This window comes from Colletotrichum paranaense, assembly GCF_030867605.1.
Source record: "Colletotrichum paranaense strain IMI 384185 chromosome Unknown Scaffold_10.1, whole genome shotgun sequence".
Lineage (NCBI taxonomy): Eukaryota > Fungi > Ascomycota > Sordariomycetes > Glomerellales > Glomerellaceae > Colletotrichum > Colletotrichum paranaense.
The window spans coordinates 536,150-549,874 of NW_026848968.1; the positions used below are offsets into that span (position 1 = coordinate 536,150).

Below are 13,725 nucleotides of genomic sequence, written 5' to 3' on the forward strand. Positions count from 1 at the left end.
AGAAGGCGCAATGCCAGTCGATGGGGTTGAAATATCTATCACACTCAATAATACCTGCTTAGCACCACTTCCGTTCAATTGCAAACAACTTTACACCCGTAACGAGACAGAAACTCTTGATCCATACTCTCAATTTACAACTCCTCAAGTTGATTGATATTTATCGCGCCAACGCCAAATACATTACCATAAGTCGTAAAATCTAAGTCCTCTTTTGGGAATCTAGTGTGCCTCAACCTCCTCCAACTGCCTCCTCCAAACCTTGACGGGCATCTCCCCGAGCAACCAGTTCATCGTCTCTTCACGCGCCATCTCGAAGTCCCGCGGCAGAGCAAACTCGTACCTGTGCACGACTGAAGCCAAGAGCACAGCCTGCTCCAAGTAAGAAATGTTGCGGCCGATGCATCCTCTCGCGCCGGCGGAGAAGGCCAAGAAGTACGGCTGCAGCTCCTTGCCTTTGTCGCCGAGCCACCTATCCGGCACGTACTTATCAGCGTCGGGGAAGACGGTCTCGTCGCGGTGGGCGACGACGCCGGACATGCTGACGGTTGTGTTACCTGGCACCCACTCGCCCATGATGTACATGCCTTCCGGGGGCGTCTTGCGAGGTAGGCCTTGTGGTGTGGGAGGGAACAGGCGGAGGGACTCGTCGAGGCAGGCGCGGAGGTAGGGGAGGTGCTTCACCTTGTCGTAAGGTGCGACAATCTCATCCGCGTCAAGGACGCTGTCAACTTCTTCACGGAGGAGCTGTAGGTATTTCGGGTTCTTGAGGAGCTGGTAAAGCACGTTTGTGACGGCGATGGCGGTGGTCACGCTGCCAGCGTTCATCATGATGTTGATCTCGGCGACGATTTCGCCCCACTCAAGGTTGTTGGCCTCGCCGTTCTTGTTCTCCATCAGAGCCTGGAAGAAGTCATCAAGCTTCTCGTCGCCCTTGTTGTAACGCTGAAGGCGCTTGTGGGCGAGCTCGAGCACGATGCCGTCCCAGCCTTTGGATGCCTCGGTCATTTGGCGGTAACGGGGGATGATGTTGGAGAGCTTGTCAATGAGCTTGTAGTTGTCGTAGCTCCAGACGAGGAGGGACTGTTTCCGGGCAGTGGGGTAGAGCGAGTCGCGGAGGGGGACCTCCCAGGTTGAGCCGTCTTTACGGCGGGCGAGAACACGGTCGTGGCCGCGGTCAAGCAGGCCGAGACGCTCGGAGAGACCAATGTCGGCGATGGCGTCGAGGGTGAAGAAGTTGCCCCATTTGCGGTAGTCGACGGTCAAATCCTCTGGCTTGGGGAACATTTGGCCCTTGGGGAGGGGGTCGGTGCAGCGCTGGTCGAGTTGCTTGAAGAGTCTCTCGACCTTGTCTGCGACCTTGTGTTCCCATCCCTCGAGGTTCTTCAGGGCGTAGGCGGAGGACAAGACCTTACGCTTCTTTGCGTGGTCATGTTTGTCGACCACATCGGCGAGGTGGTAGTGGGATCCGGCCGTGAGGACGTAGGACTCATCCTTGATGCAAGGGGTTCCATGACCGTAGATGTCCTTGATGGCGCGGACATCACTGAAAGAGAGGGTATTGGGACCAGTGCGGAGGATCGGGCCCTTCTCCCGGTGGAGGTTGACGAGATGAGTTGATCGAGCACCGGTGCGGGCGAGGATCATGAAGGGAATGTTGTATACGCCGGAAAATGTACTCAAGTTTTCAAACTTGCGCATGCCTGAGCAATGATGTTAGTGGCTGCGAATAATGAGCCCCGGGCTGAAGAAAGCTCACCTTTTGTGTCCTTGAAGTATACGAACATTGGGTAAACGATGAAATAAGACAAGGCAACGAAGAGAAAGCCCGCGGCGTATGGCGCCTGCGAGGAGGAAGAGAATGTTTCGAGTGTCATGTTGCTAGCTAGATCTCAAGAGATCTTGTGGGATGAAAAGGCAAACAGTGGGTTCGAAGAATGAAGAGCTTTGGATCACGGCCTACTCTATGCTGCTGAAAAAAAGGAAGTCGTCTTCAACTAAATAACCATCCGCGTAGTGGAACACTAATCAGCCACAGAAGTCACGAGAATGGATAAAATCGACCGTAAATCAATGCCCACTTGGTTTGGCCCGGCTTTCAAGAAAGGAAAATCTCGCCGCGACATCGCATTCGCTCGCGGCTCGCAACCGATAGCCCATCCCTCCACTAGCTACGACATATTCTCCGCACCTCTGCACGTTACAAACCTCAGCCTGCCCCCCATTTCGTCTGAGCTGTCAATAAGAATAGCTCATGAGACTTCCAGAGGATCCCGGATAGGAAAGAGGGGCGCGAAGCCGGGGACGGCGGGCGGATTCTGCCCAAGGCTGGGACAGGGACGGGACTAACTCGCTCAGACCAAGACAAGCAGAAGCCAAGTCCCGCGGGGAAAACGCAGTGTGCAACATACGCATGGCTGATGGGTAACTGCTGCACCGTTGGTTAGTTCTGCATTGTAGTGACAGATCTTGGGGTTATCTCGGGGTCCGTCACATACCTTCCACAGAATCCTTACGCGGGGGAGATGAAATCTTCCTGCTGGGCTGGACCCGCGATCTGAGGGGTTCTCGTCTGGATGCGGCAACTTTCACCGCGGGAGTGACCTCAAAGTCGAAATGGGGCATGCCAAGAGGCACTCGGTGTTCCAGCCGACGATGGCGGAGGCATCAAGAGGCTGGGGCGAAGTTTGGGGAAATACGGGGTCCTCTTCGGTAATCTCGCAGTTTGTTGGATGGACATCTCGATCCCGCGGGATAAGTCGCCTATATTAGTTTAGACTGCAACACATTTCACCCTGCCAGCTGTGCCAGCTTGCTTCTTCGTGTTCCCTCCCCGCGGGGAAGTGGATTCGTTCCCCAACTTTCTCTATCCCAAAATCTGAGTCCGTCTCAAGTTGGCAATGCTCCCCGCACCTCGTGGGGGCGGCGACTTGCCTCTTAGAATTGGTTTAGGAAATTCTTTGGCGCAATGCAGGTTGACGGCACTAGGTGTGTTGGTAGCTGTAGTTCACATGTTGTACGGTTTAGGAAACTTCCACGATACTCAGAAGAAGTCTCGGGTCGCATTTAACATCTCGAAACTCGCCGTTCTCTTGCCACAGAGATAGAACTTGGGCAAGCTCATTGAGACTGTATCATATTCGACGCTGACAGTTCAATCACTTTTATTGCGCTTCTGATTCTCATCTCATCATGTCTCTTCCAGGTGCTCTGCCAGAGAGCACGCTGAAGCTCCTCAGCCAGCTCGCGCCAGGAACAGTCGCAGATACAGCCGCTCTTGCTGCTGCCGGTCTTCTGTCTGCCGCATATGTCCTGCGCGGATACGCCTGGGACAGGCCGGATCCGTACAACTACATCTGGTACGAGAAGCCTCAACAAGGCGCTGACGGCAATGCCGCGAACAAGAAGTCAAAGAACATTGCTGAGAGGCTAGAAGAGCTCGTAAGTCAAGCCGGAACTCCTCTTCTTGCTCTATCTTTTACTGACAGTCTCGTGTCCAGGGCAAAGATGTCGTCGTCTTCTGGGGCTCGCAATCCGGCACCGCAGAGGGCTTCGCGAACCGCCTCGCTCGTGAGCTGCACCAGCGCTTCCATCTCAACACCATGTCAGCAGACCTCTCAGACTACGACGCCGACACCATCACACAAATTCCCCAGACTAAGCTGGCCATCTTCATCATCTCCACCTATGGCGAGGGAGACCCCAGCGATAACGCCAGCTTGTTCTGGGACTGGTTGACCAAGCTGCAAGACAAGCCCCTTACATCGCTGCGCTACGCAGCCTTTGGTCTGGGCAACAGCAATTACAGATACTACAACAAGGTCGTCGACGTCGTCGATAAGGCCCTGGTAGACTGTGGCGCCTCGCGATTGGCGCCCGTCGGCCGCGCAGACGATGCGGTCGGGGCTACAGAGGAGGACTTCCTTTCATGGAAGGATGACTTGTACAAGGTCTTCCGCGATGAACTGAAGCTGCAGGAACACGAAGTTGTTCACGAGCCGTCGCTGGCTGTCGTCGAGGATGAGTCCCTTGAGCCGCAGGATCTTCATATTGGCGAGCCAGTACACCTGATTGAGGGCTCTGGAAAGTCAACAGCCAACTCAGCCATCAAGGCCTTGAAGATCAAAAATGCGCGCAGCTTATTCTCCTCTCCTGGACGCAGCTGTCTTCATCTGGACCTCGATCTAGGAAACAGCTCCCAAATCACATACAAGACCGGCGATCATCTTGCCGTCTGGCCCATCAACCCCGACCAGGAAGTTGAGCGTCTCCTTAACGTCCTCGGTCTTTCAGAGCGCAGAAGCATCCCTATCAGCATTAACGCCCTTGACGCCGCCGTTAAGGTCAGAATTCCCACGCCGACGAATGTCGAGACATTGTTCAGATACTACCTCGAGATCTGCGCCGCAGTTCCCAGAGATGCCGTCCGAGGCCTCGCACAGTTTGCGCCCTCTCCCGCATCAAAGGAAATTCTACTGAACCTAGGACGCGACAAGGATAACTACGCCGCTTTCCTCGCATCGAATCATCTGACCATCGGCAAGCTTCTGGAATACGCAGCCAAGGCCGATGGCAACGCGACATCGTCTGCATGGTCGGGAATTCCCCTGTCATACCTCATCGAGACCTTGCCTAGATCACAGCCGCGTTACTACTCCATTTCTTCTTCTAGCGTTGTTTCTCCCAAGGCACCCAGCATCACCGTTGCCGTATCTGATACCCTCTTGTCCGCTTCCCCAACCACAGCCATCCCTGGTCTGACGACGAACTACCTTCAGTCGCTCTCCAACTCGCTGCAAGACTCGCAGGTAACGCAGCAGACCGAGGGTCTCAGCTATGCCCTGTCAGGCCCCTCGAACGCACTTGAGGGCGGCCTTGTCTACGCTCACATCCGCCGCTCCAAGTTCAAGCTTCCCATGCTCTCCTCGCACCCACTCGTCATGGTCGCTGCTGGCACGGGTCTGGCACCGTTCCGGGCCTTTATCATGGAACGTCTCCGCCTGCAGTCTGTCGGTAAGGACATCGGGCAGATGATCCTCTTCTTCGGATGTCAGCGCCCCGACGACGACTACATCTATAAGGAGGAGCTCGAGCAGATGGAGAAGGACCTCGGTGGCAAGCTCAAAATCGTGACGGCCTTCTCACGGCAAGAGGGCGCGAAGAAGACATACGTCCAGGACAGGGTACGTGAGTTGGGCGCCGAGGTTTTGGGGCTTTTGGAGGAGAGTGCCAGTTTGTACATGTGCGGACGGGCGAGCATGGCTAGGGAGGTCGGAAAAACTTTGGGTGATATTGTGAGGGCGGATAAGGGCTGGAGTGATGCTCAAGTCAAGGACTGGAGCGAGGGACTCAAGAGGAATCGCAAGTGGCAAGAAGACGTTTGGGGATAGATGTGGCTTGCTGTGGCCTTGATTAGATTGGGAATTGCTATGATTTAGCGTTGTTTACGACTTTGAAAGACAATGATAGATTTTCGGGGGGATGAAGAATTTCTCTTGATACTCTACTTGTGCTCACATAATATTGCGAAGCGACGATCTTGAGCACATTTCTCAATGAACTATCCACACCCATGCGGAACCCATCAAGCATAGGCCGCTGTGTCAAGTGTTGAACCTTGGACTCTCTGTCATTTTTCAATACAGCGCACCTCAATGAAATGTTATAAGCCATTGCTTCATACCATCGCCCTTTTTTTTTCTTTTTTTTTTCCCGAATTGAGTTCTTGAGTATGTGAGGCCATGCTGCACGTGGTCTTCGTCACTGTGTGTATTTCGCGATTTTATTTCCCAATTGGACTTTCAAGGAAACAGAAATACGATTTCCAATTCCATTGGATCCCGATTTAAACACATCTCACCTAGAACTACCATGGTGATATGAGCCATGCTTGCGCGTAGGTTCACTCGAAGGGACTAGGTATGCAGTGTCACACACACCTCAACCCGGTGTTAAGTAACGCAGACCCGCCGCGGGACCTGCATGTCTAGCCATCTACATGAACTTTTTCTCAACTTCTTCAGGAGCAAGAATCATTCAAGTAGGGGTTGCGGAAGTCCGAGAAGACGCTGTAGATTTGGCATCAAGCGGGATGCGCGCGATGCGAGAGATGGCCTCGGATATCTGCTGCTCTCACAGGAAAGGTGAATGCTGCCCGGCGACTTCTCAGCATTTTCACTCGCAAGTCACCTAGCGATGAAGATGAACGGATCAAGAACGCTGTTGCAGGTAGCTGCCCACGTCAATACGCATCTCATCAATACTGGAGATGCAAAATGTGGTACTTCCCCACGTTTTCATAATCCGCGGGCACCAATTTGGTCCCAAAGTCCACTTTGACATGCCGGTTTCGAAACATGACAGGCGGAGATCGGACTGGGCGCTTGAGGCTCTAGTCCCGCGACGTTCAAGTCGTGCGCTGAATCCGAGCTGAATCATAGCCAGCAACTTGGGAAATACATATTCGCGACTCTTCATCAGTGATCAATCCCTACCGCTCCGTTGGTCATCATGCCGGCCGCGTGGAGGAATGTGGAACAAGCTTTGGCTATTGGTGTCCACACCATGTACAAATCCCGCGGGATATGTTCCCTCTTTGAGGGGGTCAATCCCACACATGCGAGTGCCTGAGTCAGTGGAGCCAGCTGCAATTGGCTAGGAACTTCAAGGCTGGGCTGCGAGCAACCTTCACTCCACCATCCCCTCTGCTCATCTACCGACGGCTCGAACCCGCGGGCTAAGCGTCTCTACTTTCTACGCAGTATCCGTACGGATACACTACTGGACGTCCCGGCACTATTCGGCTGCGCACAATCCAATCGGAGTGTCAAGATTGATAATGAGTATTGGTAGCGGAGTTCACCCCGTGGAGTAACTTGCGTCAAAAACCCGGGGGAGAAGAGGAATACGCCATCCGAGCCTGGAGCTCCCCACTGGGCCCCATCAGAACATTCCAACTTTCAACCGACAGCATGTTCTTCGTCTGGGGTATTGTTTTATCTGCAATATTTACAATGACATCATTCTTTGAAGAACCGGCTTAGACCCGCCTGCGGACCTGGGGTACACCGGCAGTAAACTGTATGGTCTTCGTCGATCGGAGGGCCTCGTGACTCTGTGAATCTTCTGAGGAATGTTCTGGAAGTACGGCGGTCATACTATTCACTGTAACGAGACTCGTGGGCGGAAGTGAGATGTTCCCTAGAACTTAACAAAACCACTAGACGGTACCATGATTATGGCTCCCCCTTGAACCGACTGCAACACCAAACATGAGATAACTCACGGAAACAACGCTGACAGAAGACCAAGGTCGGCCGGAAATCAGGACCAAGAGAAACTAGTACTGAATCACCCCTGTATAAACAAGTTAAAGTGATACCCGCGGGGCTTTTTTACTGCATTGGGGATGGTCTGCTGAGGGATTCCCCGCGTATCCCGCACCCGGAGGTACCCCAGACAACCCACCCCCGCAATTATCTCGACATACGTTGCGGATACACACGCTCAACACTGATCAGGTGTTTGAGGAGAGAATCCCGCGCGATGGGAAATAAGGGGGCACTGATTGTGTCTGTTGTGTTTCTACCATGGACTCGGTATACGTCCCAAGGTAGTAAGGCTAGGCTAGCTGAAAGTTTCACGGGGAAAGATAGACTAAGAGACGCTGTGCCGGTTTCCGTCTGATTCAATGACTGGGCTGAACTCGGGGGTTCAAACGAAGAAAAAAAAGCGCGTGCCTTCGAAGCTTCTCCTCATACCACGACTCTTTTGGGCAATTTAAGCCCGCGACTCCACCTTGGCGCGTGTCTACTTGCTTGCAATCCCCTTACAATTCCTAGTAGCCTTCCCTCGGCAAGATAGAGTCGTTGACTCGTTTTCTATATAACTACTAAGTCTGTTCTCTTTTTCTCGTCTGAATTTCTGCAGCCCAGCCTCCTCTTTGAGTTTCCCCAACCAGCCTCAGCCCTCATCCGATCCAACTCCCACCATCGATCAATATTTAAGCTTTTGCTTCCATTGAAGTGCTGTTGCTTATCTTCTCTATCGAGGTCGGCTCGAACTTGCAGTTGCTCGACAATGTCGCAAACCACGCCCGACTCCCAGAGCAAGGCTCTATCGAGGGAAGCTTCTCTCGATAAGATGAAGCTTGATGGAACTACATCTCACGTCGAGCAGACGCAGCACGTTGACTTTGACGATTCTATTGAGGATACCGAGCCGTCTAAGGCGGTGTGGCTGATCACCTTCACCGTCGCCATGGGCGGTTTCTTGTTTGGTGAGCCGCTCCCCAGCCCGAGCTGCGAGGATCGATCAAACCTACGGGAAGCGAATAGCTTTACTAATTGAATTGCGTGATGATTAGGTTACGACACCGGTGTGATCTCGGCCGTTCTCGTCAGTCTCAAGAGCGATCTCGGACACGAATTGGATTCGCACGAACAGGAGTTGATCACGTCCATTACCTCTGGCGGCGCATTGATCGGTGCCGTGATCGCTGGTCTTCCGGCCGATAAGTACGGGCGAAAACTCGGCATCTATATCGGCTGCATTCTCTTCCTCGTCGGCACAATCATTCAAGCTGCTGCGTTCTCTGTGGCGCAAATGACCGTCGGACGCTTCATTGTCGGTTTGGGAGTCGGTTCTGCGGCTATGATTATCGTAAGTTACCATGAAGCTCCCTTTTCTTGTTAGCAGCTCGTTCCAGGTTGCAGTCGTCGATGGGCTTCGATATCTGACTAACTGAACAATAGCCTCTCTACATTGGCGAGCTCGCACCCGCCAAACACCGCGGCCGCATGATCGCATTCGATAACATGAGCGTAACTCTCGGGCAACTCATCTCCTACGCTCTCGGTGCAGGCTTTACCGAACTTCCTCACGGATGGCGCTACATGGTCGCCGTCGGCGGCGTCCCGCCCATTATCCTCGCGTTCCTTCTGCCCATGTGCCCTGAGTCGCCTCGACAGCTCATCTCTCACGGAAAGCTCGAGGAGGCCACGCGCGTCATCAAGCGTGTCTATCCTCATGCGACGGAAGAACAGGTCAACGCCAAGATCGGACACATGACGTGGGTGGTTGAGGTGGAGGCACAGGCTACGTCTGGCTCGCTGTGGGACCGCTTCAAGGAGTTGCATGTTGTGCCTGCCAACTTCCGCGCCCTTGTTACCGCGTGCGCTATCATGGCCAGTAAGTTTTCTCGGGTCTGCGTTCTCCTTACGAACATCGGGAAAAGGGCAACTTTATGAATAGGGACTGACATCGCTTAGTTTCACAGCTTGGCGGCTTCAATACTTTGATGTATTATTCTGGAACCCTGTTCGGGCTCGTTGGTTTCGACAAGCCAGTCGCTGTGTCCATCGTTGTCGGTGCCACCAACTTTGTCTTCTCGCTGGTCAACCTGTTCATCATAGATAAACTCGGCCGACGTCGCATTCTCCTCGTCACGGTCGCCGGAATGGTAAGTCTCTCATGTATCAGAACGCTGGGCTCCTCAGCAACTCTGTGATCGCCTAAAAGCTAACTACTCCTCCTCCAGTCCATCAGCATGGTTGTTGCCGCCATCGCCTTCCACTGGATCCCAGTCTCACCCGATCTCAAGCTTCAGACCGCCTCAGTAAACTGGGCCGGCATTCTCGTCCTCGTGACTATCATCGTCTACGTCGCCTGCTTCGCCGGCGGTGTCGCCACCATCGCCTGGGTCGGCACTGAGCTCCTGCCCCTCGAGGTCCGTGCCCTCGGCACCATGATGAACACAGTCACTTGCTGGGGCTGCAATATCATCATCGCATCTACTTTCCTGTCCATGATGAAGGGTATGACGCCTAGCGGTGCGTTTGGTTTCTACGCGGCAATCTGCTTCTTTGGATGGGTATTTGTCGTCTTCTGTTATCCCGAGGCCAACGGCTTGCCGCTCGAGGAGGTCAGGCAGATCTTCTCTACCGGGTTTGGCGTCAAGAAGGCGAATGAGTTGCAAAGACTTCGCAAGATGGGGGCTGGCTCGGCTTAAGTCCTTCTTAAGAAAGGTCTAGCCTCTTCATTGAACGTATCGTTGCGTACGGCCAAGCGACGATTGCATAATGAGGCATGATTAATAAATCTATCAGAAACTTTGAGTTGACGGTCATTGTGATGATGTACAAGACATTAAATCTTCGCCAGCAGTCTCTAGCAAACTTCCACCTCCATGTTTTAGGAAATGAAGACGCTCAGGGGCGGTCCAAGGTAACTCTCTCGCACTCCGCCAAGATCAACAACGAGCTTTTCGAAAATCAAGTTCGAGTGCTTGAAACGAATTGTTACGCTGTGCTCCCCAACTCCAAGCTCATTATCGCCTAGATCATGCTTCCGTAACCAAGCACAGTTCTGCACGGCATGAAACCAACCGTCAGGGAGATCATTGGTCTTCGACGACAGTCGATGAGTCTGTACGGGTCCGCCATCAACCTGCAAGTCGTAAGACATCGGGTCTACCGGATCTAGGTCGAGCGTCATGTTGAAGTATAACAACAGGGACGGGCTCGCTGTCTGCGAGAAGACGTAAAACTTGGACGTGGCCTCAGCGCTCTCCGCGCCTGGGGCAAGGACGATCGCTCCCTCTGGGGTTCTGCCGCACTCCGGCAGTGCTCTGAGACCTTGGAGTGATTGATGCGCCGCTGGGATGGAGATGTACCCGTCACCCTCGACAAACCCTTCCTTGAATGATCCGAGGATGCGTCTGCCAGTGATGGGCAGGTGTATCTGCTCAAAGTCGCCTTCTTCGGATCGAACATCGATCAACACCTCTTCGTCAAAGTCATCTGGTACCTGATCCCAATCAATCGTGACCTCAATCCTCGCATCCTCTCCATCAGGATCAAGCGTGCCGGACGAAGTCGAGAGCTTGATCCAGTCATACGGAACAGCAGACTTCCAATGCGTTACCTGAGGTCCTCGGCTGTAAATATCAAACCACCTCTTCACCGGCCCATAACGGCTCATAAGTCCCAACGTCACTCCAGGAACCAAGTCCCGCCGACTAGGATGCGTCCGATCAGATTCCTCATTTGTCCTGCCCGGCCGCACGCCTTCGTGGCCTTCAACAGTGATCCCCATCTGTCCCATTATTGGATTCGAGCGCTGCCGGCGCTGGACGTAGCACAGGCCTCCGATCATATCGCGGTACGGCGCGTGCCACGTCTCCTCGTAGCCGTAGTGCGTCTGGCTCATGATTTGGTCCCACTTACCGTCCAACAGAGCGTGGAACTCTTCTGAGAGGGCGTAATCTGCATCAAAGAGGTCGAGAACGTCGCGGGCGAGTTTGTTGGCGACGTTGCGGCGCTGGCGGGCGTAGAGTCTGTTCCGGCCTAGGGTCACTTGGAGTTTGGTGAAGATTGTTGATGCTTTGACTGGGTGCAGAACTGTTTCGAAGATAGCTGCCTTCTGATCCTCTGGGGTCTGATTGTAGATCGCCTCGGCTGACTGAAGGAGTGAATCCCAGCGGTGTACGACGTCTTCCGCCTCGTTGTAGTGGATCAAGGAAAAGGTTGTCGGTTCAATGTGTTCGTGTCTTCTTAGTGCGGAGAGTCTATCGTATTTATGCCATACTGACGCGATTTCTTCCGACTGATCTTTTCCAAAGTTTGTCTCTGCCATTTTCTGGTAGAAGTTTGCAAAGTCGCTGGCGCCGATAGAGTTGATGTCCCAGGCCAACGTCATTGCGAATGTGAGCGGTACTTCCATCGGCTTAATGTCACCAACGTTGAACACCCAGATTTGCTTTGCATTGCGTCTGTGGGCTTCTTGTAGCTGATGCCAGGTTTTCCCCTGTTTCCTTGTGTTAACTAATTGGATCTTTGCAATCATGGGCCGTGACGAACCAGAGAGTTGCTGTTGATCCACTTGTAGCTTCGTGGAACTCCCACATACTCGAAATGGTAGTATATCTGCCTCTGTCAGTATCGTCTTGTAAGGTACGGAGGCATGAGCATGGGCAGAGTTGCGTACACCTGCGCCCCCTTTTCTATCCATCTCCACTCCGGATGGAAGACGCCTGATACTGCCAAAGTTGTCGTCGGCGAATAGAAGGGTGACATCATCGGGTACGTCAAGATTTCCCTCCTCATACTGCTCCTGCACTTCTTTGTACAAGGCCAAAAGCTCTAGTTCACAAATCCAAGTCAGTCGCCCACGCCTCGCTTGATTCAGGGATCATCACTCACGTGGTACAGCATCTTCTCTCCCATGAACTTGCTTAATAAGAGCACGCTGCGTCTTGATCACATCCCTTACCACAGCAGCCGGGTCATCCGTCTTCATCTTTCTGTCATACTCGCCGCGCATGCCAAGGGTGAAGTACGACTCGCGGCCCACTGCCCTCTTGACTCCCTCAACAAAGAAGGCGGCGATCTTCTCCTTGTTGGTGAGCCAGTTCCAGCTGCCGTCCGGGTTGTCTGCGAACCACTCATTGGACATTCTCTGCATAGGCTCGTGATGGGACGTTGAGACGGCGATTCCGTAGTCTTCGGCGAGCTTGGGGTTAAGGGGGTCATCTGTAAAAAATGAGGCGCCCGGGTTGGGGTAGCCTGGCCACATTGCCGGCCAGAGGAAGTTGGCCTGGAGGAAGAGTCAGTTTTGGAATTGTTCTCTTTCATGTCAGATTGGGCGTGTACCTTGAGTCTCAGAAGTAGTTCAAAGACCTTCTCGTAGAATTCAGAGTTGTAGCTCCCGAAATTGGCTCTGACCCAGCCAGTCAGGGCGGGAGCTTCGTCGTTGATGAAGATGCCGCGGAAGCGAATGCTTGGTTCACCATGGTATGTCGGCTCTGGTAGTGCGTAGATAGCTGCATGATGCTTGGGAGGGACATCGGCCCAGTAATACCACCTACGTGCACTTGATGTTAACAGAAGAGCGGAACACGACTTGAAGTGAAATCATACGGAGAGACTCCGATTTGTTCAGAGAGGGTGTAGGCGCCGAAGATCGCCCCTCGCTTGTCGCTCCCGGCAATGACGAGGGCTCTCTGTACGCCCGGCAAGGGTTGATCGATTACATGGGTGGTAAAGGACTCCCATTTCCCTCGGATCTCGTCAAAACTGAGCTTTCCATCCTGTTCCAGCCGCTGGAGTACAGAGCTGGTTCCGATTGATCCGATGATGATGGCAGCGGCAGATCCCAAGGCGACATCAACCTGGGTGCCCTGGACGATCTGGACGATGCTCTGTTCAGACTGTGTTACTCGACCAAAGTCCTGCGCGAGGTTCTGCGCTGCGATGCGGATGCCGATCGGATCCGACTCATCTACCAGGATGGTGGAGCCGGCCAAGTCAAAGGCCGCGGCGGCTTTGGGTGACGAAAACGTCACAATGGCTTTTTCAAACATTGCGGTGTGTCATGAAAGTCTGTTTTTGCGAGGAATAGTGAGGTTTTGCGTGGGATAGTGTTGAGTTCGAGCCATCTTCAACTTCTCCTCCCCAAGTATCCACGCACCGGGTGATTGCCGGCCGAGGTCGGCTCCCTCAATGAAAGGCTGCCAAGTGATCATGTAGAGTTCCGCTGCGGAACATATGGTCTCACCCCGCTACCGCCTTGGCATCTCCGGACCGGGCTAAATGTATTACTGCAGAGCCTCTGCTCCGTATTTACCAGTCCATTGAGACGATATGCCGTAGTATCCGCCGTGTGTTTGCGTCTTCAAAGCCATACTCCTGACCTGTACGGGTAGGCAAGTCATGCAAAGTCAACATT

General features: G+C 53.4%; 5 protein-coding genes across 5 annotated transcripts; 3 read left to right on the forward strand and 2 right to left on the reverse strand.

Moving 5' to 3' along the window:
- Nucleotides 1-222: 222 nt before the first annotated feature.
- On the reverse strand, nucleotides 223-1,877 carry CPAR01_11861 (cytochrome P450 oxidoreductase; the record flags this gene model as incomplete). The annotated part of the gene is made up of 2 exons (XM_060496119.1): nucleotides 223-1,703; nucleotides 1,760-1,877. The coding sequence occupies 2 exons, from the start codon at nucleotides 1,875-1,877 to the stop codon at nucleotides 223-225; spliced, it is 1,599 nt and encodes a 532-aa protein (XP_060344904.1).
- A 551-nt stretch (nucleotides 1,878-2,428) lies between these two features.
- Nucleotides 2,429-2,716, forward strand: CPAR01_11862 (uncharacterized protein; the record flags this gene model as incomplete). The annotated part of the gene is made up of 1 exon (XM_060496120.1): nucleotides 2,429-2,716. A coding segment is annotated over one exon (288 nt), but the record flags the coding sequence as incomplete, so codon positions are not given.
- A 476-nt stretch (nucleotides 2,717-3,192) lies between these two features.
- CPAR01_11863 (NADP/FAD dependent oxidoreductase) lies at nucleotides 3,193-5,390 on the forward strand (the record flags this gene model as incomplete). Its single annotated transcript, XM_060496121.1, has 2 exons — nucleotides 3,193-3,441; nucleotides 3,501-5,390. 2 exons carry the CDS (start codon nucleotides 3,193-3,195, stop codon nucleotides 5,388-5,390), a joined length of 2,139 nt encoding a protein of 712 aa, XP_060344906.1.
- A 2,689-nt stretch (nucleotides 5,391-8,079) lies between these two features.
- CPAR01_11864 (myo-inositol transporter) lies at nucleotides 8,080-10,009 on the forward strand (the record flags this gene model as incomplete). Its single annotated transcript, XM_060496122.1, has 5 exons — nucleotides 8,080-8,278; nucleotides 8,366-8,661; nucleotides 8,754-9,189; nucleotides 9,270-9,460; nucleotides 9,539-10,009. The coding sequence occupies 5 exons, from the start codon at nucleotides 8,080-8,082 to the stop codon at nucleotides 10,007-10,009; spliced, it is 1,593 nt and encodes a 530-aa protein (XP_060344907.1).
- Nucleotides 10,010-10,191: 182 nt separating this feature from the next.
- CPAR01_11865 (uncharacterized protein) lies at nucleotides 10,192-13,360 on the reverse strand (the record flags this gene model as incomplete). The annotated part of the gene is made up of 6 exons (XM_060496123.1): nucleotides 10,192-11,805; nucleotides 11,859-11,924; nucleotides 11,986-12,140; nucleotides 12,201-12,594; nucleotides 12,651-12,861; nucleotides 12,918-13,360. 6 exons carry the CDS (start codon nucleotides 13,358-13,360, stop codon nucleotides 10,192-10,194), a joined length of 2,883 nt encoding a protein of 960 aa, XP_060344908.1.
- Nucleotides 13,361-13,725: the final 365 nt, after the last annotated feature.